The 23,475-nt window shown below is 46.4% G+C and overlaps 1 protein-coding gene, 1 non-coding gene and 1 pseudogene across 2 annotated transcripts; 1 reads left to right on the top strand and 2 right to left on the bottom strand.

The window, feature by feature from the left end:
• Positions 1 to 10,608: 10,608 nt before the first annotated feature.
• On the bottom strand, positions 10,609 to 11,445 carry DPPA5 (developmental pluripotency associated 5). The gene is given in 4 exon segments (XM_049777639.1): positions 10,609 to 10,664; positions 11,067 to 11,166; positions 11,168 to 11,254; positions 11,320 to 11,445. Coding segments are annotated over 4 exon segments (369 nt in total).
• A 1,916-nt stretch (positions 11,446 to 13,361) lies between these two features.
• LOC126014746 (small nucleolar RNA SNORA51) lies at positions 13,362 to 13,495 on the top strand. Its single transcript, XR_007497744.1, has one exon. It is a non-coding gene; the product is annotated as a small nucleolar RNA SNORA51 (small nucleolar RNA).
• Positions 13,496 to 22,793: 9,298 nt separating this feature from the next.
• LOC126014544 (uncharacterized) lies at positions 22,794 to 22,891 on the bottom strand (annotated as a pseudogene).
• Between the last annotated feature and the right edge of the window lie 584 nt (positions 22,892 to 23,475).

Genomic DNA, 23,475 nt, shown 5'->3' with positions numbered 1-23,475 from the left:
GTGCTCTAGTAGCTGTTAATCTTATGACTGCAAATTGCCAGCAGTAGTTTAGAATGACCCAAAGACTCTGTGTGGACTTAGGTAAATAAAATGCCCAGCTTGCTGTCCAGGTATGTACAAAAGCAGGCCCTTACACCTAGCATTCATGCAGCTCTCCAAGCAAAATGAGGAAGCATAAGAATTTACCCACAGGGGCCAGAGAGATAGCCTGGAGGTAAGGCGTTTGCCTTGCATGTAGAAGGACAGTGGTTCAAATCCCGGCATCCCATATGGTCCCCTGTGCCTGCCAGGAGCTATTTCTGAGCAGAGTCAGGAGTAACCCCTAGCAGTGCTAGGTGTGACCCAAAAAAAAACAAAAAAAAAAAACAAAAACAAAAAAAACTCCAAAAAGAATATGAGTGGTTATGGACAATTGTGTTTTCATGTAGGAACTAAAGTCATTTGACTCAGTCTGATGTTCCTTAATCACCATTTTTAGATTTTTTTTGGGGGGGGAGGCCCACAACGGTGATGTTCAGGGGTTATTCCTGGCTATGAGCTCAGAAATCACTCCTGGCTTGGGAGACCATATGGGACATCGGGGTATCAAACCGCGGTACGTCCTAGCTCAGTCACATGCAAGGCAAACACCCTATTGCTGTGCTACTCAGGCACCATTATCATTTTTTTTTTTTTTTTTTGGTTTTTGGATCACACCAGTAGCACTCGGGTTACTCCTGGCTCTATGCTCAGAAATCGCTCCTGGCAGGTTCAGGGGACCCTATGGGATGCTGGGATTCGAACCACCAACCTTCTGCATGCAAGGCAAATGCCTTACCTCCATGCTATCTCTCCGGCCCACATTATCACCATTTTGAGAAAAATTATAATGCCTCATTGCTATAAAAAATACTACATCATGGGGCCGGAGAGATAGCATGGAGGTAAGGCGTTTGCCTTTCATGCAGGAGGTCATCGGTTCGAATCCCGGCGTCCCATATGGTCCCCCGTGCCTGCCAGGAGCAATTTCTGAGCCTGGATCCAGGAATAACCCCTGAGCACTGCCGGGTGTGACCCAAAAACTACAAAAAAAAAAAAATACTACATCTACTCATAGAGGGAGAGAAAAGGAAGGAAGGAAGGAAGGAAGGAAGGAAGGAAGGAAGGAAGGAAGGAAGGAAGGAAGGAAGGAAGGAAGGAAGGAAGGAAGGAAGGAAGGAAGGAAGGAAGGAAGGAAGGAAGGAAGGAAGGAAGGAAAGAAGGAAGAAGAGGTGAGATGTTGCTCAGTGGCAGAATACTTGTCTTACATATATGAAGCCCTCAGTTAGATCCTGGTATCATAAACATATAAAAAGACAAGGTGGGGGGCCGGCGCGGTGGTGCTAGAGGTGAGGTGTCTGCCTTGCCAGTGCTAGCCTAGGACAAACCGCGGTTCGATCCCCCTGTATCCCATATGGTCTCCCAAGCCAGGAGAGACTTCTGAGCGCAAAGCCAGGAGTAACCCCTGAGTGTCACCAGGTGTGGCCCGAAAACCAAAAAAACAAACAAACAAAAAAAAAAGACAAAGAAAACTAAATTACAAACTATAAAGGCAGGGCTGGAGAGGGTGCAGAGGTTAAGACATGTGTCTTACAAGCAACCAATCAAGTTCAATCCTTAGCATAACATATGGTCCCTTGAGCACAATGCCAGGAGTAAGCCCTGCCAGGAGTGAGTGATCCCTGAGAACTGAGCATCAGTCAGCCGGGTATGAAAGAAAGGAAAAAAAAGGAAGAAGAAGAAGAAGAGAAGAAGAAGAAGAAGAAGAGAAGAAGAAGAAGAAGAAGAAGAAGAGAGAAGAAGAAGAAGAAGAGAAGAAGAAGAAGAAGAAGAAGAAGAAGAAGAAGAAGAAGAAGAAGAAGAAGAAGAAGAAGAAGAAGAAGAAGAAGAAGAAGAAGAAGAAGAAGAAGAAGAAGAAGAAGAAGAAGAAGAGAAGAAGAAGAAGAAGAAGAAGAAGAAGAAGAAGAAGAAGAAGAAGAAGAAGAAGAAGAAGAAGAGGAAGAAAAGGGAAGAAAAGGGAAGAAAAGGAAGAAAAGGGAAGAAAAGGGAAGAAAAGGAAAAAGGAAAGGAGAGAAGAGAGGAGAGAAAGAGAGATGTCAGTCATAGTAGTACATTGGATAGATGGAGTGTTCGCCTTACATGTGGCCAACCTGGGTTCAACCCCTAGAAACAACCCCATATGATCAGGTGCAAAGCCAAGAGCACAGCTAGGTGTGGCCCACAAAAAAAATAAACAAACAAACAAAACTAGAGGGATTAGAGGAATAGTATAGTACAGCAGGAAGGAAGCATGCCTTGCAAACAGCCAACCTGGTTCAAACCCCAGCATTTCAGATACTCCCCCAACACTCCCCACCCCAGGATAGAGCTCTGATCACAGCTAAAGGTGATCCAAAAAAACAAGCCAAATTGGGGCTGCCTTGCCTTCGCTAGCCTTGGACGGACCACGGTTCGATCCCCCAGCATCCCATATGATCCCCCAAGCCAGGAGCGCAGGAGCGACTTCTGAGCGCATAGCCAGGAGTAACCCCTGAGCACCGCCGGGTGTGACCCCCAAAAAAGTAAGGGTCTTAGAGATAGTACAGGGGTAAAGGCAACTGTCTTGTAATGGCCCCACTTGTACATTTTTTTTAATCCCAGCACCATACATGGTCCTCTCAGCACCACTAGGAGTGCTCCCTGACCACAGAACCAGGAATAAACCCTGAGCACTCCGTCAAATCTCACCCCCTCCAAAAAAGATAGGGAAGTATGGGCCACATGTGGCTATACTCATAGTCACTCTTGGAGGGCTCAGAGGACCATATGGATTATCAGGTAACAAACCTAGGTTATATGGATTATCAGGTAACAAACCTAGGTTAGTTTCAGCAGGCAATGCCTTTTCAACTGTATGATCTCTTCCGTATCCCCCAAAATTATTAAAGTATAAGATAAGCAATATGATAAAAATAAAAGAAAAGGAAAAATAGGGCCAGAGAGATAGCATGGAGGTAGGGTGTTTGCCTTGCATGCAGAAGAAAGGTGGTTCGAATCCCGGCATCTCATGAAGTAAAGGGAGGGAGGGAGGGAGGGAGGGAGGGAGGGAGGGAGGGAAGGGGGAGGAAAGGAGGAAGGAGTGAAGGAAGGAAGGAAGGAGTGAAGGAAGGAAGGAAGGAAGGAGGGAAGGAAGGAAGGAAGGAAGGAAGGAAGGAAAGAAGGAAAGAAGGAAGGAAGGAGGCAGAGAGATAGCATGGAGGTAAGGCATTTGCCTTGCATGCAGGTCAGTGGTTCAAATCCCAGCATCCCATATGGTCCCCTGAGCCTGCCAGGAGTGATTTCTGAGCATAGAGCCAGGAGTAACCCCTGAGTGTGGCCGGGTGTGACCCCTCCTCCTTCCCAAAAATAAAGAAAGGAAAGGAAAGGAAAAACAAATGGGATAGCATAGCCAGTAGGGCATTTGCCTTGCACAAGGCCATGCTGAGTTAGATATCTGGCATCCCATGATCCCCCAAGTACCTCCAGGAATAATTTCTGAGCCAGAGCCAGGATTGACCCATGAAAGCAGCTAGGTGTGGCCCAAAAACCAAACAAAAGGAAAAATAAATAGTTAACAAGCAAATTTTAAAATGCTAAATTTCATTGGGAACCACAAAAATGAAATTAAAATGCAATGAAACTGTATTTCATACCTATCAAGTTGCCAAAATATCTGACAAGATAAAATTATTACAATTCTGGGGCCGGGTTGATTTCCTGGCATCCCATATGGTCCCTAGAGCCTGCCATGAGTGATTTCTGAATGCAGAGCCAAGAGTGCTCTGAGTTATACCGAGTGTGGCCCAAAAATACCAAAAAAAAAAAAAAAAAAAAAAAAAAAAAAAAAAATTATTAAGATACAAAAAAAAAAAAATTAAAAAAACAAGCAACATTATCCAATGTAATAGACTAAATAAAAATACAAGAGGGATATTTGAGATGGCTCAAAAAAACCAGAGGTAGGGGCTGGAGAGATAGCATGGAGGTAAAGCCTTTGCCTTGCATGCAGAAGGTTGGCAGTTCAAATCCAGGGATCCCATATGGTCCTCTGAGCCTGCCAGATTTCTGAACATAGAGCAAGTATTAACTCCTGAATGCTGCTGGGTGTGACCCAAAAACCAAAGGTAAAATTTGTGATTTTTTTTTGTTGTTGTTGTTTTTGGGTCACATTCGGCAGCACTCAGGGGCTACTCCTGGCTTTATGCTCAAGAAATCAATCCCCAGCAGGCTCAGGGGACCATGTGGGATGCCGGAATTTGAACCACTGTCCTTCTGCATGCAAGCCAAACACTTTACCTTCCATGCTGTCTCTCCGGCCCCAAAATTTGTCATTTCCTTGTAAGAGCATATTTTAAGGACCCCAAGACCCCAACGCCTCCCAGGGTATATACTTATAGTCTCCACTCCCCACAAAAAAATAAATATGAATTTAAAAAAAAAAAACATAAAACCCCAGAAAAAGGAATGACCTTTCCCTGTGTAATAATAATATATATTAGGTCCTTGCTTCTAAACCAAAGTCCACAAATCACTAAGAAATTCCTAAGTCACAGAATAATAAAAGTCTTTTGTTATTTATAACAAGTCTCTACCAACCTAAAGAAGTTTATGTTAATGAGGTGACTTTTAGAAAAATCCCTGAGGAAGGGGGTTGGTTGTCAGGGTAACTGAACCTAAGCTGAGGGTTGTGACTTTCAGTGCCCAACCTACCAGGCAAGAATTAAAAATCTTCGGTACTCTTAATGCTGTTAGTCTTATAGTTCTTTCACATTTCCAATACAGACTAAAAAACAAAAAGAAATAATTGAGAGTTCTGAAATACTATCTTTTCTCAACATAGAACCTAGAACCTCTTTTCATAGCTAGTAAAATTTAAAATGTAAGTTTCATCAAAGTGTTGTATTACTTTATAATATTATTAAATGGAAATAAAATGTAAATCAATGTTGGTATGGAAAAGTACTACAATTTTATTCTAAAATTAGAACCAGTGAAAGAGTCAAGCAATCCCAAAGTTCCTTCATATTGGAAAGTTATGGTGGGGCTGATGCATGACTCCAATTCCCTTCCTGTAAGGTAAGATTTCCTTTGTGCACCCTTCCTGACCTCTCAGACAAGGTCTAATCTCCATTCCAGTTTCCTAAACACTTGTAAAATCCCCAAAATATGACAGAACATAAATCCTTCCTGGGATACCTGATTCCTCAGCCAGGTAGACATCCTTCTCTCTACCTGGGAGACTCACTCCAGCTCCAGCAGAACACACAGGCCAGTAATTTTTTTCCCATTGTGCCCTTGGTTTCCTGGGGGGCCTTGGCTGTACCTCCTCTGAGTATGATTGGGATTGGCTCAGACAATCCCCAAGACCAGACCAGGATTCCTTACTCTGGCCCTAGCAGAGTAATTTCAGATCTCCTTAGTTTGGCCCTATCAGAGTAAGCCCAAATAGTCAAAAATATTTCTGACATTCAAAAGTTGATATACATATTTAAATGAAATATGTGAATCATGGTAAGGAGGTGGAGTTGATGAGCTCTGCTTTGCAAATATGTGAAATGAAAAATGAATTGAGGAAAAAAAAGAAGTTTGACCCTCTCTGATGGGTGTGAGGCACTTAAAGGCATGGATTCTGATAAAGGATTGCCGATAAAAAGATTTATCTTTTATGTTTGTTTTGCAATCAACTCGGGCTTTTCTAGACAATTACCATAGTTTGATATCCACTTCAAGATTTTCCAAATCTGGACCCCAAGGACAGACCTTCCTCAGGATAGAACCTCATCTCCATTAAAATGAAAGCTTATTTCACTTCCCAAAATCTTTCCACTTATCCTAGAAAGAAAACAAGTAGCTTATTTCAAAACCTTCCTTATCTTTTTCTTAAAGGTTTTATTTGGTTTGTTTTTTGCGGTCCCCCCCCCTTGGGGGCCACACCCGATGGTGCTCAGGGGTTATTCCTGGCTTTGCACTCAGAAATCACTCCTGGAAGGCCCAGGGGCACCATATGGAATGCCGGGGGGGATGAAACCCAGGTCCCTCCCAGGTCAGCGCATGCGAGGCAAATGCCCTACCACTGTGCTATCTCTGGCTCCTATTTTCTTAAAGGTTTGAGTTGACTTCTTTAAGGTCTGTTTTAGTGCTTAAAATATCGATCTAGGGACTGGAAGGATCACACAGCAGGTAGGGCACTTGCTTGCAAGCAGCCAACCCAGTTTCCATCCCTGGCAACCCATAAGGTCCCCCGAGGCTGCCAGGAGTAATTTCTGATCACCAGTAGAGCAAGAGTAACACCTGAGCACCGCTGGATGTGACCCAAAAGCCCCCCCCTCCCCAAGTTTCTATCTAGTCCAGGGGACCAGAGCAATAAGATCCCCACATCCCATATGGTCCCCAAAACCTACCAAGAGTAATATAAACACAGAACCAGGAATAACCTCTGAGCACATCTGGGTGAAGCAATAAAAACAAAAAATCTCTAGTCCTGATAATGCATAAAATTTTTGGCATATTTTTCCATTTCCAGATTTTGTTGTTTTGGCATAGATTAACCTGGAAATCTCTTCTATATTTAGAAGCATTGGGGACAGAGGAGAGCACAGCAGTATGGCATTTGCCTTGCATGTGGCTAACACAGGAAGAACCTGGGTTAGATCCCCAGCATCCTAAATGGTCCCCTAAGCTAGAAGGGATTTCTAAGCACATAGCCAGGAGTAACCCCTGAGAATCAAAGGGTGTGGCACAGCGATAGGGCATTTGCCTTGCAGTGACCAACCCTGGATGGACCCATTTGATCCCCAGTATCCCATATATATGGTCCCCCCCCAATCCTGCCAGGAGCAATTTCTGAGTGCAGAGCCAAGACTAATCCCTGAGCACTGCCAGGTGTGACCCCAAAAATGTCTAGATTGTTTCTTATGAGCTGGCTTCCTAATCCAATTAAAATTAAGGTTCACAATATTTCACATACTTCATATTTCTATGCAAAAGCACTTAATGCCATCAATACTTTAAAGGTGTGTTATGAGGGCAATTAAAATTTTTTTGCACTAACTGTGCATGTTAGTATAAATGTTTATGCTGTAAGTGTGCAAAGTACTGTATCAGTAAATTTCCCTCCACTATCTCCCGTACTTGTTTTTTCTTTTTGGACCACACCCAGTGGCCCTCAGGAGTTGCTCCTGGTAGGACCATATGGGATGCCAGACCCGGGTTCCGCACAGGGTCGGCTTCTTGCAAGGCAAACACCCTACCCTTGTGCTATCGCTCCAGCCCTTCTCTTGTACCTTTTCATCAGCTCCCCTCACTTTTAGAAATATCAGTTCGACTGTCAAAGTCCAAAGATTTATTTTTATAGAGATAGTGCATTTCTGTGCTTCATTTATATACCACATAGGAGAAAGACTAATAATGGATCATTACTCCAGTGTTTAATCTTTCTCCTCTTTTTCACCTCACATTTTTTTCCCTCTAGTTCACTATCTGTTAAAGCAAATTAGAAGCTTTCATCTGGGCTGGAGAGAGAGTACGTACGTGGTCTCCCTTGCCTGCCAGAAGTAATTTCTGAGCACAGAACCAGGACCCAAAAACAAACAAACAAAAAAGCTTTCATCTGTGTGGGTTGTGTGTAAAACACAAGTTTATTTTTCCTTTTTATGTTTTGTTTGGAGATTTAACCCTCTGCTACTAGAAGGCAATTCCAGGCTTTGCTTTAGAGGACCATGCAGAGCCAGGGATAAATTCAAGCCTCAACATCTCTCTATAAAAAGACAAATAGAGTGATGGTAGAATAATCAACAGCAGGTAGCCAACACAGCACACAGCCAACACAGATTCGATCCCTGATGCCCCATTTGGTCCCAAGTCTTGCCGTTGTAAATCCTAATGCCAGGAGTAAGCCCTGAGCACCACTAGGTATGGCCCCAAAACAAAAACACATTTGTGAGTGGAGAGATAAAAAGGGAAGGGTTAAAAAAAAAAAAAAAAAGGACCAAAAAGGGAAGGGTTAAGCTAAGATAATACAGTGGCTAGGGCATTTGCTTTGCTCCCGACTGACCCAGGTACAATCCCTAGGCCTCCCATACAGGTTCCTTCAAGCCCGCCAGGAGTTATCAGAGTCAGGAGTAAGCCCTGACCAAGGCTGGGTGTAGCCCAAATGTCAATAAATCAGAAAAAAAGTGCTTGCCATATACATGGCTCAAAGAAGTCTGATTCTAGGCAGTAACGTGGTGCCTTAAACACAAGGAAGGAGTAAAACTGGAACACAAATGAGTATGGACCCCAAAAAATAAAAGGCTGGGAGAAAAGACTGCTCAAAATACTGCTCAAAACTACTGCTCAAACTGTTCATTTAATGTATCACACAGGGCCGGAGAGATAGCATGAAGGTAAGGTGTTTGCCTTGTATCCAGAAGGATGGTGGTTCAAATCCGGGCATCCCATATGGTCCCCTGAGCCTGCCAGGAGCAATTTCTGAGCATAGAGCCAGGAGTAACCTCTGAGTGCTGCCGGGTGTGACCCCCCAAAAAAAAATGTATCACATAGAATTTTCCAATCAGTTCTAGGTAACACTGCTGTGGGGAAACATATGGAAACATATACTCTCACATTGATTTATTTTACTTTAACCTCCTTAGTTGCAAAATGGCAATATCTTTTTTTTGTTTGTTTTTTGGGCCACACCCAGTTACACTTAGGGGTTATTCCTGGCTATGTACTCAGAAATCGCTCCTGGCTTGGGGGACCATATGGGACGCCAGGGACTGAACCCAGGTCTATCCTGGGTCAGCTGCATGCAGGGCAAATGCCCTAACGCTGTGCTATCGCTCCAGCCCCCAAGACAATAATATCTTATAAAGTCATATGTACATATAAAGCCAAACAATGCACAGTGGGTAGGGTGTTTGCCTTACACATGGCAGATTCAGGTTCTATTCCAGCATCCCATATAGTCCCCAGCACAGCCAGGAGTGATCTTTAGCAGAGCCAGTAGCGCCTGAGCACTACAGGTCTTTAAGATATTCACTCTACCTTTCAAAATTTAATAAACCAGAATATAAAATACAGTAATTTCAAAAACCCCAAATACCTGGTAAGGAACTTTTTAATAATGAATGGAATGGGTCCAGTACAGCAGGTAGGTAGGAATTTGCCTTACATGCAGCTGACCCAAATTCAATCCCAGCTTTCCATCATCAATGTCCCCTGGCACAGCTAAAAGTACTTCTGAGCCAGGAGTAACCTGAGCGCCTGTACGAGCAGCCCAGAAACAAACAAACAAAAAAAAATGGAATGACATGGACTGGAGTAATAGTATATAGCAAGTAAGGCTGGACATAGACAAGCTGGGTTTGAGCCCTGAAATCCTATATGGTCTTTCATAAGCTCCACCAGGAGTGATCCCTGAGCACAGAACCAGGAGTCAGCCCTGAGCACTGCCAGATGTAGTATCCGAAAAACCATCATAATCATGGAATAATGCCTTATTAAAGAAATAATCTACAGTTATAACTGCATTTGTATTCAAAAGTCACTTGGACAAGTGACTTTGACTAAAGGCATGTCACATTTTGTCTCATACAATAAACACTGCTTATCATTTGCTTTCTCTTCCACTATTGGTTAATATGCAAGAAACAATATTTGTTACTATGCAGAATGCCTGTTTTATGTACCAACATACCTGGAGGCCAGTTTTCTTCCATTTAAAGACCTTCTTTATCTCAAAATCTTCTTTGGGGGTCTCATGCAGCAATTCTCTGAATACAGTGGAAAATCCAACAGTCTGAGAGTCTTTCCCCACATATCTGTTTAAAAGTGTCTTCCAAGCCCAAAATAAATAAGTTTGTAGCAAGTCTAATAATACATATAAGAATCAGACTATGAGACAGTTAAGATCTACTAGCTACTTAGAAAAGGTTAAGTTTTTAGCCAAAATTAAACCTAGGTATAATAAAGCAACCCCGCCCCCCATCATTTTATTTTAGTGACTCTAGATCCTAGGTCTGAGTTTTTTTCCCCAATCTTGGCCTCTAGATTTTCCTTGTTCTCCTTTAAAGCCTCAAGGAGCATGCATGCTATTGAACCTCTGATTTGAAATTTAAGCTAAGAGTTAAATTCAAGGGGCCGGAGAGATAGCATGGAGGTAAAGTGTTTGCCTTGCATGCAGAAGGACGATGGTTCGAATCCCGGCATCCCATATGGTCTCCCGTGCCTGCCGGGGAGATATCTGAGCAGAGCCAGGAGTAACCCCTGAGCGCTGCCAGGTGTAAACCCCACCACCACCACCACCAAAAATAAGAGTTTAAACTCAAGTTTCACTGATTTGGTCTCTAGAACATACGGGGCCATCTCTCGAGCAACTATGTATTTAAAAATTTTTATTTTTTAAATTTGTAACCTTTGGGAGGAAAGCTACAGTGGGACTCCGGACTCGTGCGACATAGACAGAGATGCCCAAACATGATATTCTCTGATCAGACCACAGCAGTCGAAAGTAGGCCGGATCCCCTCCAGCTCTGCCTACAGTCTGCTGCGCACACTGCTGCTCCAGGATCCGCTGCTAGAAAAATGGCTTCACTTCTGGCCGGGATCTAATCCGAGAGTTTGCATGGCTTCCTCCAGTCTCAGCAATCCCTACAAAGGCAAACGGGGAAAGTTGGGTGTGGTGAGAGGAAAGAGAGGAGCGCTGGGGCTCGACTCTTCTCAGCCTCTCGGGACTTTCGCTTCCAGGCGCAGGCGTTCTGGGCCTCGCGATGCTCGTGGACCCTTCGGAACCTCGGAACGTTGGGGTCACCAGGACGGACTCGGGCAACCTCTAAGCAGCTGCAGGTGGCGAAGGTAGGCGCGGGGAAGCCAGCCCGGTAGGCCCAGAGCCCCGACAGCCTGGCAAAGCCTTGCTCCAAGGCCCGGGGAGCGAACGCCCAGCGGCGGCCAGCCCCCACACCCTGGAACCACCAACCCCCACTGAAATGCGCGGGGGTTGTGGACAGGGAGAGGGCAGGAAGGAAGAGGGGTGCTGCCGTCGGGCTTCTCACCTCTCTCCTGTCGCTGGCGGTGCCACTCGGCGAGCGACTGCATCATCCACCTGGTCCTGAACCTGTTCAAGTAGGGGCCGTAGATCGTCACTTCGGTGGAGGTCGGAGGACTCCAGAATCTTCAACTCGAGCATGACTTTGGCTCACTTTGCTCGAAGTAAGCGATGCCCGCGGCCGCGCGGGGCCTGGATGTTAGGAAGCAAGAAAGGAGGTCGGCCCGGGCCCACCGTGGAAGCCTGGGGCTCCCCACGAGGGTTCACTCACCCAAGATGGCTTCCAGCAGCCGCGTCTGGAGCTGGAACACCTCGGGGTCTCTCAGGTCTTCGGGCACCTTCACCCAGGGCGGGATGTCCTTCCGTTGTGGCGGCGTCCCCATCTGCAGGGCCTCAAAAACCTACCAGCCGCGTCCCACCCGGGTGCGTGCCTGGCACTGCGAGGCAAGTCGTGCGCGGGAAGTCTAGCTAGCACCTGGCGGGCACGCCCCCACCTGGACACGCCCCCACCTGCAGGGCCAATCCGGCCCCCAGACCCAGGCCGGCCCCGCCCACCGCGAGCCCTTCCCGGGCCGCATCTGGGCCCTCGGGCTGGGCCCCGCTAATGTCTTACTGATCTCACAGTTTCGCCTGCCTGGGGGCCCTCCTTTCTGCAGCAACTGTTTTCCCTCTGTCGGGGTGTGGGTGGGGTGATGGCACTGGGGACTCTTGAAGGCCGCTAGTTGAACCCCCGACCCCTCTGAGGGTGATGGCTTGAGGGGGGTGCTCAAGGCAACATCGGCTTGACATTCCTTTTCTCTGTGTCCCATGGGGGAGGAGGAGCGTGTCCCCTCTCTCCAATGAGGACCACGCTTCCCTGGCGTCTCCCTCCTTGGGACGCCTCCTCATTCCGCCATTTGACAAAGAGGAAGAGGCTTTCGTTCAAGGACGCGGTAGGACGCCTGAAGAGCGAAGTTCCTCATGTCGAACCTGAACTAGGACTCCTGTTGAATCTGGAAGGCTCAGCTGGACCCCTGCTTGGCCATTCAGGCCTTAGCAATCTTGCTCTGACCATCTGATAAAGCACGCTGCTTGCACCAGATTTACCCAATTAAGCTTAAGACGAGAAACAGAAGATGACCTTTTATATAGCTAATATCCCTGCTTGTCTTTGGGTGGGGTTGTTTTGGTTTGGGAGCCACACCCAGCAATTCTCAGGGGTTACTCCTGACAGTGCTTGATGAGATCAAACCTGGGCATCAAACCCTAACCTCTGTGCTATAGCTCCAGCCCCTCCACTTGGTTTTTTGTTTGTTCGTTTTTACTTGTTTTTTGTTTGGTTGGTTGGGTTTGGTTTGGGGGCCACACCCAGCAGCGCTCAGGAGTTTACTCTAGCTCAACCCTCAGGAATCACACGGAATCAAACTTGGCAGTGGCTAGGGGACCATGTGGGATACAGGGGCTCAAACCCTGACCAGCTGCGTGCAAGGCAAAAGGCCCTCCTGCTGTGCTTGTCTGTCCCTCCACTTGGTTTTATGAGGCACTTGTGAGAACCAGATCTCTTCACAGTCAAAACCTGTGGGTTTGCAAACAACCACTGGTGTAGCCCGATTAATGATTATTAACAAAACCATTAAATGAAAAGTTAAGTATGTTGTTTACAAGGTCTGGAAGGACTAGCCCCATAGACTTATGAATGGGTAAGGTCCTGTGCTATACTCCGGGATCACTCCTGGCAGTGTATTGGGGAACTCTAGGTGGTATTGGGGATTGAACCCAGTCCCAATACAGGCAAGATAAGGTGCCAAACACACCTGCACAAGACAGCCTAAAGCTATAAACACATTATGTCCTTCAAACATACTGAAACAAACTGGTTAAACAGTGAATCATCGAATATTACTCAGCAATAAAAGAAATAAATTATTGATCAAAGAAACAATCTGAACAACATGAGAGAATTATGCTAAGTGGAAAAAGTCAACCCTCAAAGTTTGCAAACTATCATTTAATTTTAGAACATTTTATATATAATTACTTTGTTTAAAGGTCATGTATCATAGTTGACATAACTGATCATAATACATTTGTTTCCATAGTGATGTGGGAGTGAAATTATTTAAAAGGAAAAAGTTAGTCAATAAGAAAATTTGTGAAAAGTATTATTATCATTTTTGTTTTTAGGATTAGTTTATATGCCATTTGTGTATGCCCACGGCAGATCCAGGCTGGGCAACATAGTATAAATGTAAATAAGATTTTGTGTGATGTGTGTCAAGTAAAATTTTTATTCCTGGCTATCTTAAGAATAATAAGTGGCAGCCTCCCAATTCTTACCACAGGCTGTGTTCTTTACACTGACTGTATAGAAAGAGGAGGTACTGTAAATGCACCCCATATACACCTCAACCCAGTCCCTTTGCCTGGTCTGTATTGTGAAATTGGGGGACAAAAATAAGAATAATAAGTGGCGGGGGCCGGGAGAGATAGCATGGAGGTAAGGCATTTGCCTTGCATGCAGAAGGTCAGTGGTTCGAATCCTGGCATTTCTTATGGTTCCCTGAGCCTGCCAGGAGCGATTTCTGAGCATAGAACCAGGAGTAACCCCTGAGCACTGCCTGGTGTGACCCAAAAAATCAAAATAAAACAATAACAACAACACAAAAAAAGAATAAGTGGCAAAACAACTTTATTTTGCATTTGAACCCAGAACCAACATTCAGCAAGACAGGCTTTTACTCCCAAGGAAATATGATTGTCCTGAGTTTAGATATCACAAGATGCCATATGGGAAATGCCTGTTTCAAAAATATTTACAGGGTGGGGGGGCGAAGAGATAGCACAACTGGTAGGGCATTTGCTTTGGCATGCAGTAGAATGGTGGTTCGAATCCTGTCATCCCATATGGTCCCCCTGAGCCTGCCAGGAGCGATTTTTGCAGAGCAGCTATGGCAAAGTATATATATATACATATAAATATACATTATATACAGTATACATACATACATATAACATATTTACAGAGGACAGTTCTATGTGTCAATTTGGCTCAGGTACAAGATTAAGCAAAACGTTCTAATTGTTAAGGTAAGGATGTCATTTGGAGAAATAAAAGTAAGGAAGAAGAATAAAACTGATATTATTAATATAGTTTTGTCTGGTTTTGAGGGGAACCCAAATGAAGATATTCAAGGGTTACTCTGTGCTTAAGGAACCCATTTGGAGCCATGACTGAAGCCAGGCTTGCCTGCATGCAAAGCATCACTTTTTTCATGAGGGATCATGTACTGAAGAGGAGGGTTGTATCAAATTGAGCCCTTTTTTTGCATGCACTAAACCCATGGAGGTATCTCTCTGGCCTTGGGTGATGGGGACAAACACCTTGAGGTTCAGTTAGAAGAAATTTTAATTGGATTGGGATCAAGAACATGAACCCCAAGTCTCCTGAGGCTTTTAGATTGGGAGACTGAGGAGATGGCAGAGAGAATGTGTAAAAATTAGATTGTGAGACAAAAGGGTCCAAGAGCTGGGGGCTGAAGCAATAAAACAACAGGTAGGGGCATTTGCCTTGCATGCCGCTGACTTGGGTTCAACTCCAGCATCTCATATAGTCCCCTAAGCTCACAAAAAGTGATTTCTGAGATCAGAGCTAGGAGTAACGCTGAGCAACCGCTAGGTAAGCCTTCCCACACCGCAAAAAAAAAGGTCCAGGAATCAGTCTGAAGATTCACTTGCTCACTCCCTTTGCTTTTTATTTCCTAACGTGTGTGTGTGTGTGTGTGTTGTGTGTGTGTGCGCGTGTGTGTGTGTGTGTTGTGTTGTGGCGCGCCGCGCACGCGAGCGTGCATTGCAAAAACTGAGGGAAGGAATGATGGAAGTGGCTTATCATCTACTCTTAGGGTTCCCTACTGAACTCCACACACACCCTCCTGATGGAGCTTTTCCTGCACCCCAGGCCATGCTGCTTATCATGCTGCTTATTCTAACCATTGCCTCATCAGTCCCTGGGCAGTCTGAGTGCCTATGAAAGTCCCAGTGAATGTAAACAGGGAAGCTCTGTGGGACTCCCATCCTATCTAACACAGTGTCCGGCTGACACCTCTTCTCCACCCTCCCAGTGTTGTTCTATCACAACAGAGTGGTGCAGGATTGAGGAGCTGGTAGGGCAGCAGGTATGGCAGTAGCCTAGATTCTATAGAACACCAGTTCTGGGGAAGGGCTACCCTCTCATCTTCAGGGAGTGAAGGTATGAGGAAGGCGGCCCGCCAGGGTCTTTACCAAGTTCACTCCAAACTCCACAAAGGACATCTCTTCCAGAAAGAAATCATGTAACGTGTTTTCATCTTGCAAACAGAGCTGCTTGTGAATCACTTTTGGAGGGGACAGGTTTTAGTTGTTGGGGACCACACCCAAAAAGTACTCATGGTCTAATTCCTGGTTCTATGCTCAGGGAATCATATGAGGTGCCAGAGATAAAACCTGGGTCAGTTACATGTAAGGACACCGTTCTTACCATAATACCTCTCCAGACCCTAATCACATTTTCAAAAATGTGATTTTTTTTTCAAAAAAGCAACATTATTACTTTAATAAAGGGTAACTACCATGCCACCTTCAAGCCTTACTCTGAGAAGGGCTTAGGGTTTGCAAGAAAACCCCACCTAAAATTGCCCCTAGAATTTTCCTTACAATACACAAATGAACCAGATCAAGTCCCAGTCATGAGGGAGTGACAGCCTCAAACCATCATCGCTTCCCAGGGCTGCCTTCTGTGTAGCTGAGTCCTGGCCCAACAGGTGCCTGGGAAGGCTTGAGTGCTGCACTCATTTTACTCAGCTTTTCTTAGTAACACCTGAGCTCATCTTGACAATGCCACAGAAGATGAAGCCCAGTCTCCCTGACTCTGAACGAAGCCTATTCAAAACTGGGACTATTTCTAGAACTAAGGGCTAATCGCTTGCCACACTAGAAGTGGGCATTTGGCTTCTAAAGCCAACCCTTATCTAAAAAATGGATGGGGCTGAGGAAATGGTTCAAAGGGATTGAGGGGCAAGAGGGCATGGCCTAGCATCACAAAGACCCCTCAGAACTCCCTTTTTGTATGTAGTGTTTTGATGATTCAAGTGCATATTTGACACACAGTGTCCACCTTATGTTTATTTACTCCGAGTGACTATCCAGACCTGCTACAATTATTAAGTGCAAAAGTACAAAAGGAAAGGGACCTTTTGTGTAGGAACACTTCTAATCTTTGGTGGAATGTTTGCCAATGAAAACTTAACAGTGATAAATGATAGATCTGGGTGAGGAGCCGGAGCCTTAATCAGTCTCAGGGAGTTGATGGATAGACTTTTCTCTGCTCCCACTTCTTGTCCTCTATGTCTCTTTCTTTTTATCTGTCCTCTCATATCTCTCTCTATCTCTGTGTCTCTGTCTCTCAGCCTGCAAAGCAGACAACTTACCGCTCCGCGCCACCACTCCAGTCCTAACTTTTTTTTTTTTTTTTTTTTTTTTTTTTTTTTTTTTGTTTTTTGGTCACACCCTGCAGTGCTCAGGGGCTACTCCCGGCTTTATGCTCAGAAATCGCCCCCGGCAGGCTCGGGGAACCATATGGGATGCTGGGATTCGAACCACCGTGCATCTGCATGTAAGGCAAACACCTTACCGCTATGCTATCTCTCCGGCTCTTACTTCTTTATTTTTATTTTATTTTATTTTATTTTATTTTTGGTTTTTGGGCCACACCCTGTGACGCTCAGGGGTTACTCCTGGCTATGCGCTCAGAAGTTGCTCCTGACCATTCAATGCGGAGAGACCTGCCCTGCAAGCAGGTTGTTGCTAAGTCGTCTGGGTGTTGAGAGCACTCTTTGGGGTTTGGGAAGATGAGTTTTTATCATGGAACTCCAGCTTGTATGATGAAATTACTGAGATCTCCTTACCTCTAAGTGTCATCTGGGCCCCTGATATCTTCATTAATGAATATGTGGATATTGAAAGATCACCCGATCTCCCCTATGTATATGTGAACTCCTCTGGGACCATCAAGAACTCGAAGCCCATCCAGGTGGTCTCTGCTTGCAGTTTAGAGACATATGCATTTCCATTTGATGTCCAGAATTGCAGTCTGACTTTCAATAGTGTCCTACACACAGTGGAAGATGTAGACTTGGCTTTCCTGAGGAGCAGAGAAGACATAAAGCATGACAAGAAGGCATATGTGAATGACAGCGAGTGGGAACTTGTTTCTGTGTCCTCGACATACAACATACTGCAGAGCAGCACTGGGAACTTCGCTCAAATTCAGTTTAATGTAGGTCCTGCCCTTCTGGGGCCCACCACTGCCATCTTTGTGGTTTGGGCTGAGGATACTGGGCCACATTGTCTCTACTCACTTTCAGCATTTCAGAAAAGTCAATTAAAAGGACTCTAGATCTGTAAAAAAATCTGGCTTCTTGGGGGACCATATGGGGACGCCGGGGGATCGAACCGCGGTCCGTCCTAGGCTAGCGCAGCGCCACCCGAGCCCCGGCCCCACTTCTTTATTTTTTAACTTAAATTTGTGTGTGTTGTATTATTGTTGTTGTTATTGGCACACCCGTAATGCTCAGGGGTTACTCCTGGCTCTGCACTCAGGACTTGCTCTTTGGTGCTCAAGGGGACCACATAGAACATCTGGGGTGGAACCCAAGGTGTCTCTGTACATAGACAAGCGCACTAGTATTATCTCTACTGCTGCAGTGTGTATACTTCTTTACCCCTTTACCTGTTGTTGGGTATTTTGGCCTCCTTTACAGACTTTCCTACTATAGTGAAATTAGGCGTGATGTATTTTATTATTATTATTATTATTATTATTAGTGCTCTGTTATTGGGATAGATTCCAAGGGTGTGGACGTGGCCGTGTCTGGCTCAATGTGGCAGTTAATTTTTGTGAAGATGTTTCTATCCTGGTGTCCTTAATAGGGCATCTTCTCAATCTCTCCCAGCTGGAACTTCAAGATCAGTGCTCTGCTGCTCCCTCCAGTACCCCCACCCCCCCGCACTACTGGGAAAAGTTGGGTCCAGATGATGGGGTTTCCCGGAATCAGCACACCTGAGCAATCTCGGGGGGGGGGGAATCCTCTTCCGGCTGGGGGACGGTGTTGGAGGGAGGCCTGGAACTCAATAAGAAACACGTGAAGGGGGAGGGGCTTTGCCCAAAAGCCATTGAAATAAAGCTCGGGTCGGAGGCCCAACCACTTCCGTAACTCAACTCCCATCTCCTGGCTCCTAGGAGTGAGTCATGGCTCCTAGCAGCTCCATGGCTGCTTCCAAGCAGTTCGCCACTGTCCTGCGTCTGGAGCAGCGGGAGAGCGAGTTTTTCGAGGTGCAAGGCGACCACACCCAGAAGCCCTACTGGTTCCACTTGGACTATCTGAAGAGTCCTAAGACAGTTTCTCCTGGAGGGGTGGCTGGTGGAGGGCGATCTTCGTGAGTGGCTGGCCGGCCGGCCAGGAGCAGTGGAAAATGCGGTCCCCAGGGCAGCGCAGAAGCTCCCCCAGCACAGTGGGTCCAGCCCGGGGCGCTGCCACTGTCACCTCACTCCCTGCCTCCATTCCCTCTCCAGCGCCCCCATGACAGCCACTCTCCGCTTCTCAAGCAGGCCGGGATGGAGAGCATATCCCTCGCGTGGAGTGTGTGTCCCCAGACGCTCTTGCACGTTCATCGATGGGACCCTGCAGGCGAGGCCGAGATCCTGATATTCGGTCGCCCTTATTACCAGCGAGACGTGTCCAAGATGATCTTAAACTTGGGCTGACTATCATCGCCAACTCCAACTCCGGGCGCAAAGTAAGCGGTCCGGAAGGGTGAAGGGGGAGGCCTGGAACAGGCTTCTGTGTTCGTGGGAGGGTTCGGGATACGTCCTGAGTGTCTCGGCAGCGATCCAGTCTTCATTTTCCACCGCAGAGGCTTCTTAGGAGATTTGCCGAACTCCCTCGGGCTCATTCCGGCTCCCAGCTTCTGCGGGACGTAGTGAGTTGCCCTTTACGGAATCTTGCTCTGTTCTCTTCCAGGTTCCCTGAAGACGCGGAACCAAGACGCCGGGACGCAGAGCATCGCTCGGAGCTGCGGTGCTCCAGGAGGAGACCCAGAGCTCCCCGGAACCGGCGCGTGAGGCGGCCACCCAGCGCTCCCCGAACGCGGGGCTCGAGGCGGCGATCCAGCGCTCCCCGGACGCGATGCCGCAAAAGTGGTCACGCAGAGCCCCCTTTTACCTCCCCCCCCCCACCGACGCCGTGCGCGAAGCGGGCCACGCAGCGCTCCCCGGACCCGGTGCGCGAGGCGGCGACCCAGAGCCTCCCCGGACGCGATGCGCGAGGCGGCCACCCAGAGCTCACCGAAACCCGGTAAGCGATGGCGGGCCACCCAGCGCTCCCCGGACGCGGGTGCGTGAGGCGGCCACCCAGCGCACTCCCCGACGCGGTGCGCGAAGCGGCCACCCAGAGAGCTCATCCGGACGCGATGCGCGAAGCGGCCACCCAGCGCTCCCCGGGACCCCGGTGCGCGAGGCGGCCACCCAGCGCTCCCCGGAACGCGATGCGCGAGGCCGGCCACCCAGCGCTCCCCCGACGCGATGCAGGAGGCAGCGACCCCAGCGCTCCCCCGACGCGGATCTGCGAGGTGGCGACTCAGTGCTCCCCCGGTCGTCACTTCCCTGAGATTCTAAAAGCATTTCAAACAGGCCAAGATGAATGAAAACAATCCTTTCTGGAGGCTATTTTTTCCAAGTCCCACTTCTACCCTGGAAGCTTTTTGAAAGAATGGTGGGGGCTATTAGGGGTCCCTTCTCTCTGTTCCAAAATAGATGTATATAAATAGTCCTACTACCTATACCAAAATAGTCCTAATAAAGAACAGATTTCTCCCTCGGCGTTAATTGGCTAATGGAAATGGTTGGCAGCAAGGGAAAGGTGCCTTATTTGCTCTTTCTTGTTATTTTTTAAAAACTTTATTTATTGGTTGGTTGGTTGGTTGGTTTTTGGGGGGGCAACACCCAGAGGCATAAGGAATGCCAGGGAATCAAACTGGGTTCCTCCCTGGCGGGCTGCATGCAAGGCAAATGCCTAAGGCCTGCTCTCCTCCAGCCCATTAAATCACCGTGAGATAGTTAAAAAGTTTATACTGAGTTTGTCATACAGTATTCCAGCACCCATTCCTTCACCAGTGTTTATTTCCCACCAATTCCCCCCCTCTATCTCCCTCTCTCCTCCTATCCCTGCCCTGGTCCCTTAATCCTCTCTCACTCTCTCCCTTCTTCCCCTCTACACTTTCTCTCCTCTCTCTCCCCTGATCTCCTCTCATTTCAAATCAGCTTTTTATTATCCATGTATAAGTAACTTGACTTCATGACTTCATTTTTTCCTAACAGCTGCATAGTATTTCATTGTTGTTCCTTTATTCATTCAACCTGTTTTCAGATACAGCGTTTTTCGGTAAACAATATCAACAGACCTTAGAAAATAGAAATTGAACTCCCATTGGACCCAGCAATAATAACTCCTGGAAAACAGACACTAGGTGCCCCCAAAAAAACATTGCAGAAAAGCCCTCTGCATTCCTATATCCATTGCAGCACTGTCCACAGTAGCTAGAATCTAGAAGGTAACTTTCTCTTTCAGCTAAAGAATCTCTAGATACTAGAGATACTAGGTCTAGATCTAAGCAGAGCAGGGGAAACACTATTTCCTGCCAGAGGCAGCAGGCTTCCACTGCTCTTTGACCACTGCAAGTGCTTTTCCAGGTGAAAGGTTTCTCAAGCCCATTGAGTCCTCAATGGGAAATTTCAAGCCCAGCTCATTTTTACTTTTTTTTTTTTTTTTTGTTTTTCGGGCCACACCCGTTAGATGCTCAGTGGGTTACTCCTGGCTACGCGCTCAGAAAATTGCCCCTGGCTTGGGGGGGACCATATGGGACACCGGGGGATCGAACCGTGGTCCTTTCCTTGGCTAGCGCTTGTAAGGCAGACACCTTACCTCTAGCGCCACCTCGCCGGCCCCCTCATTTTTACTTTTTTTTTTTTTTTTTTGGTTTTTGGGCCACACCCAGCAGTGCTCAGGGGTTACTCCTGGCTGTCTGCTCAGAAATAGCTCCTGGCAGGCACGGGGGACCATATGAGACACCGGGATTCAAACCAACCACCTTTGGTCCTGGATCGGCTGCTTGCAAGGCAAATGCCGCTGTGCTATCTCTCCGGGCCCTCATTTTTACTTTTAAGTGAAAATCCGGTTCCAAAACATTCCCAAGAACCTTTGGGTGTCTGGGTAATGCAAGACTGGAGAGGACAGGATAGAAGGAAGAGCCCAGACTGTATCTTGTTTTGTCTTTTTCTTTTTCTTTTTTTTTTTTTTTTTTTTTTTTTTGGTTTTAGGGTCACACCCGGCAGCGTTCAGGGGTTACTCCTGGCTCTGCTCAGAAATCGCCCCTGGCAGGCACAGGGTACCATATGGGATGCTGGGATTAGAACCATTGTCCTGCATGCAAGGCAAATGCTCTACCTCCATGCTATCTCTCTGGTCCTTGTTTTGCCCTTGATCTCTGAAAGACTAACATTGCTTATTACTTTCCTTAGTTAACAAGCAGTGAAGAGCTCTGTCACAGACCAAGACTGAGCCCTTTCTCATTTAAATCTAGCAAGAAGTGTAGGGTATGTTGACTCTATGATATAATGTAACCAAGTGGTACAGTTAATACTTCAAATTAGTATTGTATTACAGTTACTATGCCATTGAAGTCACAATTAGTATCTGTATCACTTGGCTTCAGCTAGGATTTTTCAGAACAAGCTAGAAAAAGGAAGCAAACTTTTCTGCTTAGGAGATCGCTTATGGCAGGGGTCTTCAAACTTTTTAAAGTGGGGGCTGGATTACAGTCCCTTAGACAGCTGGAGGGCCGGACTATATGAGCTACTAATTCCTACTCACACTGCACATATCTTATAAATAAAATGAAAACCATTTATAAATAAACAGATCATGCACCAGTATTTCAATGGGAACTGTGGGCCTGCTTTTGGCTAAAGAGATGGTCAATGTCCGGTTCCATATTTGTCACTGCCAGCCGTAACAAGTGATGCAAGTGGGCATCAGTTAATCTTGATCTGGTTGGAGATTTCAGATGTTTCATTCTTTTTTTTTTTTTTTTTGGTTTTTGGGTCACACCTGGCAGTGCTCAGGGGTTATTCCTGGCTCCAGGCTCAGAAATTGCTCCTGGCAGGCACAGGGGACCATATGGGGCGCCGGGATTCGAACCGATGACCTCCTGCATGAAAGGCAAACGCCTTACCTCCATGCTATCTCTCCGGCCCCCAGATGTTTCATTCTTGAAAAAGTCTGTTCACAGGCATAAGTGCTACCAAAGATGGTGACCATTTTGAATGCATGGTTCCTGATATTTGGATATACACTGAGTGTATATGCTGGCAGGTATCTTGGCAACCAAACAGCGCTCACTGCTGCGGGCCAGATCAGACTCCTCTGCGGGCCGCATGTGGCCCGCGGGCCATAGTTTGAAGACCCCTGGCTTAAGGGCTAGAGCACTTGAAGGAAGCAGGAGACTCCATCACATCCTGGAACAAGCCCAACCTATTTAAAGTCTCTGGCTAGGAGTATTAAAAGCTGAGTGTACAAGGCATTAATGTTTGAGTTTTAAAAAAGATCACAAAATTGACCTAATCGTCCCCAGATTAAGTTATCTCATAGGTCTTCTGGTCACCAACAATAATCGCTCAATTTTGTGTGTCATCCTTGCGCAAGGGCCATGCTAGTCTTTGTATTGTTCCAATTTTAGTATATGAGCTGCTGAAGTGAGCACAATGATCACTCCAATTTTAAGTAATCACTTATTTGACAATAAGGAAAATAAATCTGGGGGCCAAAGAGATAATAATATGGTGGGTTAGGTGCTTGTTTTGTATGTGGCTGACCCAAATATGATTCCCGGAACCCCAAGCCTACCGAGAATGACCCCTCTGTAGTGCCAAATGTGGCCCCAAAACCAAACAAGCTGAAAGCTGGATTTACCATAGCTTTAGATCATTTTTAAAGGAGGCAATGAAGAGCCTATGTGAAATATTATCAACGTTGTGTTGGTGATTAGATAAATTATTCATTACCTTGTGTTTATGTACATGTGCTCAGTCTTTATTTAGGACCTAGTGAAGTATTTAACAAAGGATATTGTTTTGTTTTGGGGCCATACCCAGTGACACTCAGGAATTACTCCTGGCTATGAGTTCAGAAATCGTTCCTGGGGGCAGGGAGCCATAGCACTGTGGTAGGGCGTTTGCCTTGCACTTGGCTGACCCAGGATGGAGTTCGATCCCCAGGCATCCCATATGGTCCACCAAGTCAGGAACGATTTCTTTTTTATTTTTTGTTTTTGTTTTGTTTTTGTTT

The sequence above is a fragment of the Suncus etruscus genome, chromosome 7 (assembly GCF_024139225.1).
Source record: "Suncus etruscus isolate mSunEtr1 chromosome 7, mSunEtr1.pri.cur, whole genome shotgun sequence".
In the NCBI taxonomy this organism is placed as follows: domain Eukaryota; kingdom Metazoa; phylum Chordata; class Mammalia; order Eulipotyphla; family Soricidae; genus Suncus; species Suncus etruscus.
The sequence above is the reverse complement of the archived record's forward strand: the minus strand, read 5'-3'. Positions and strand labels throughout refer to the sequence as shown.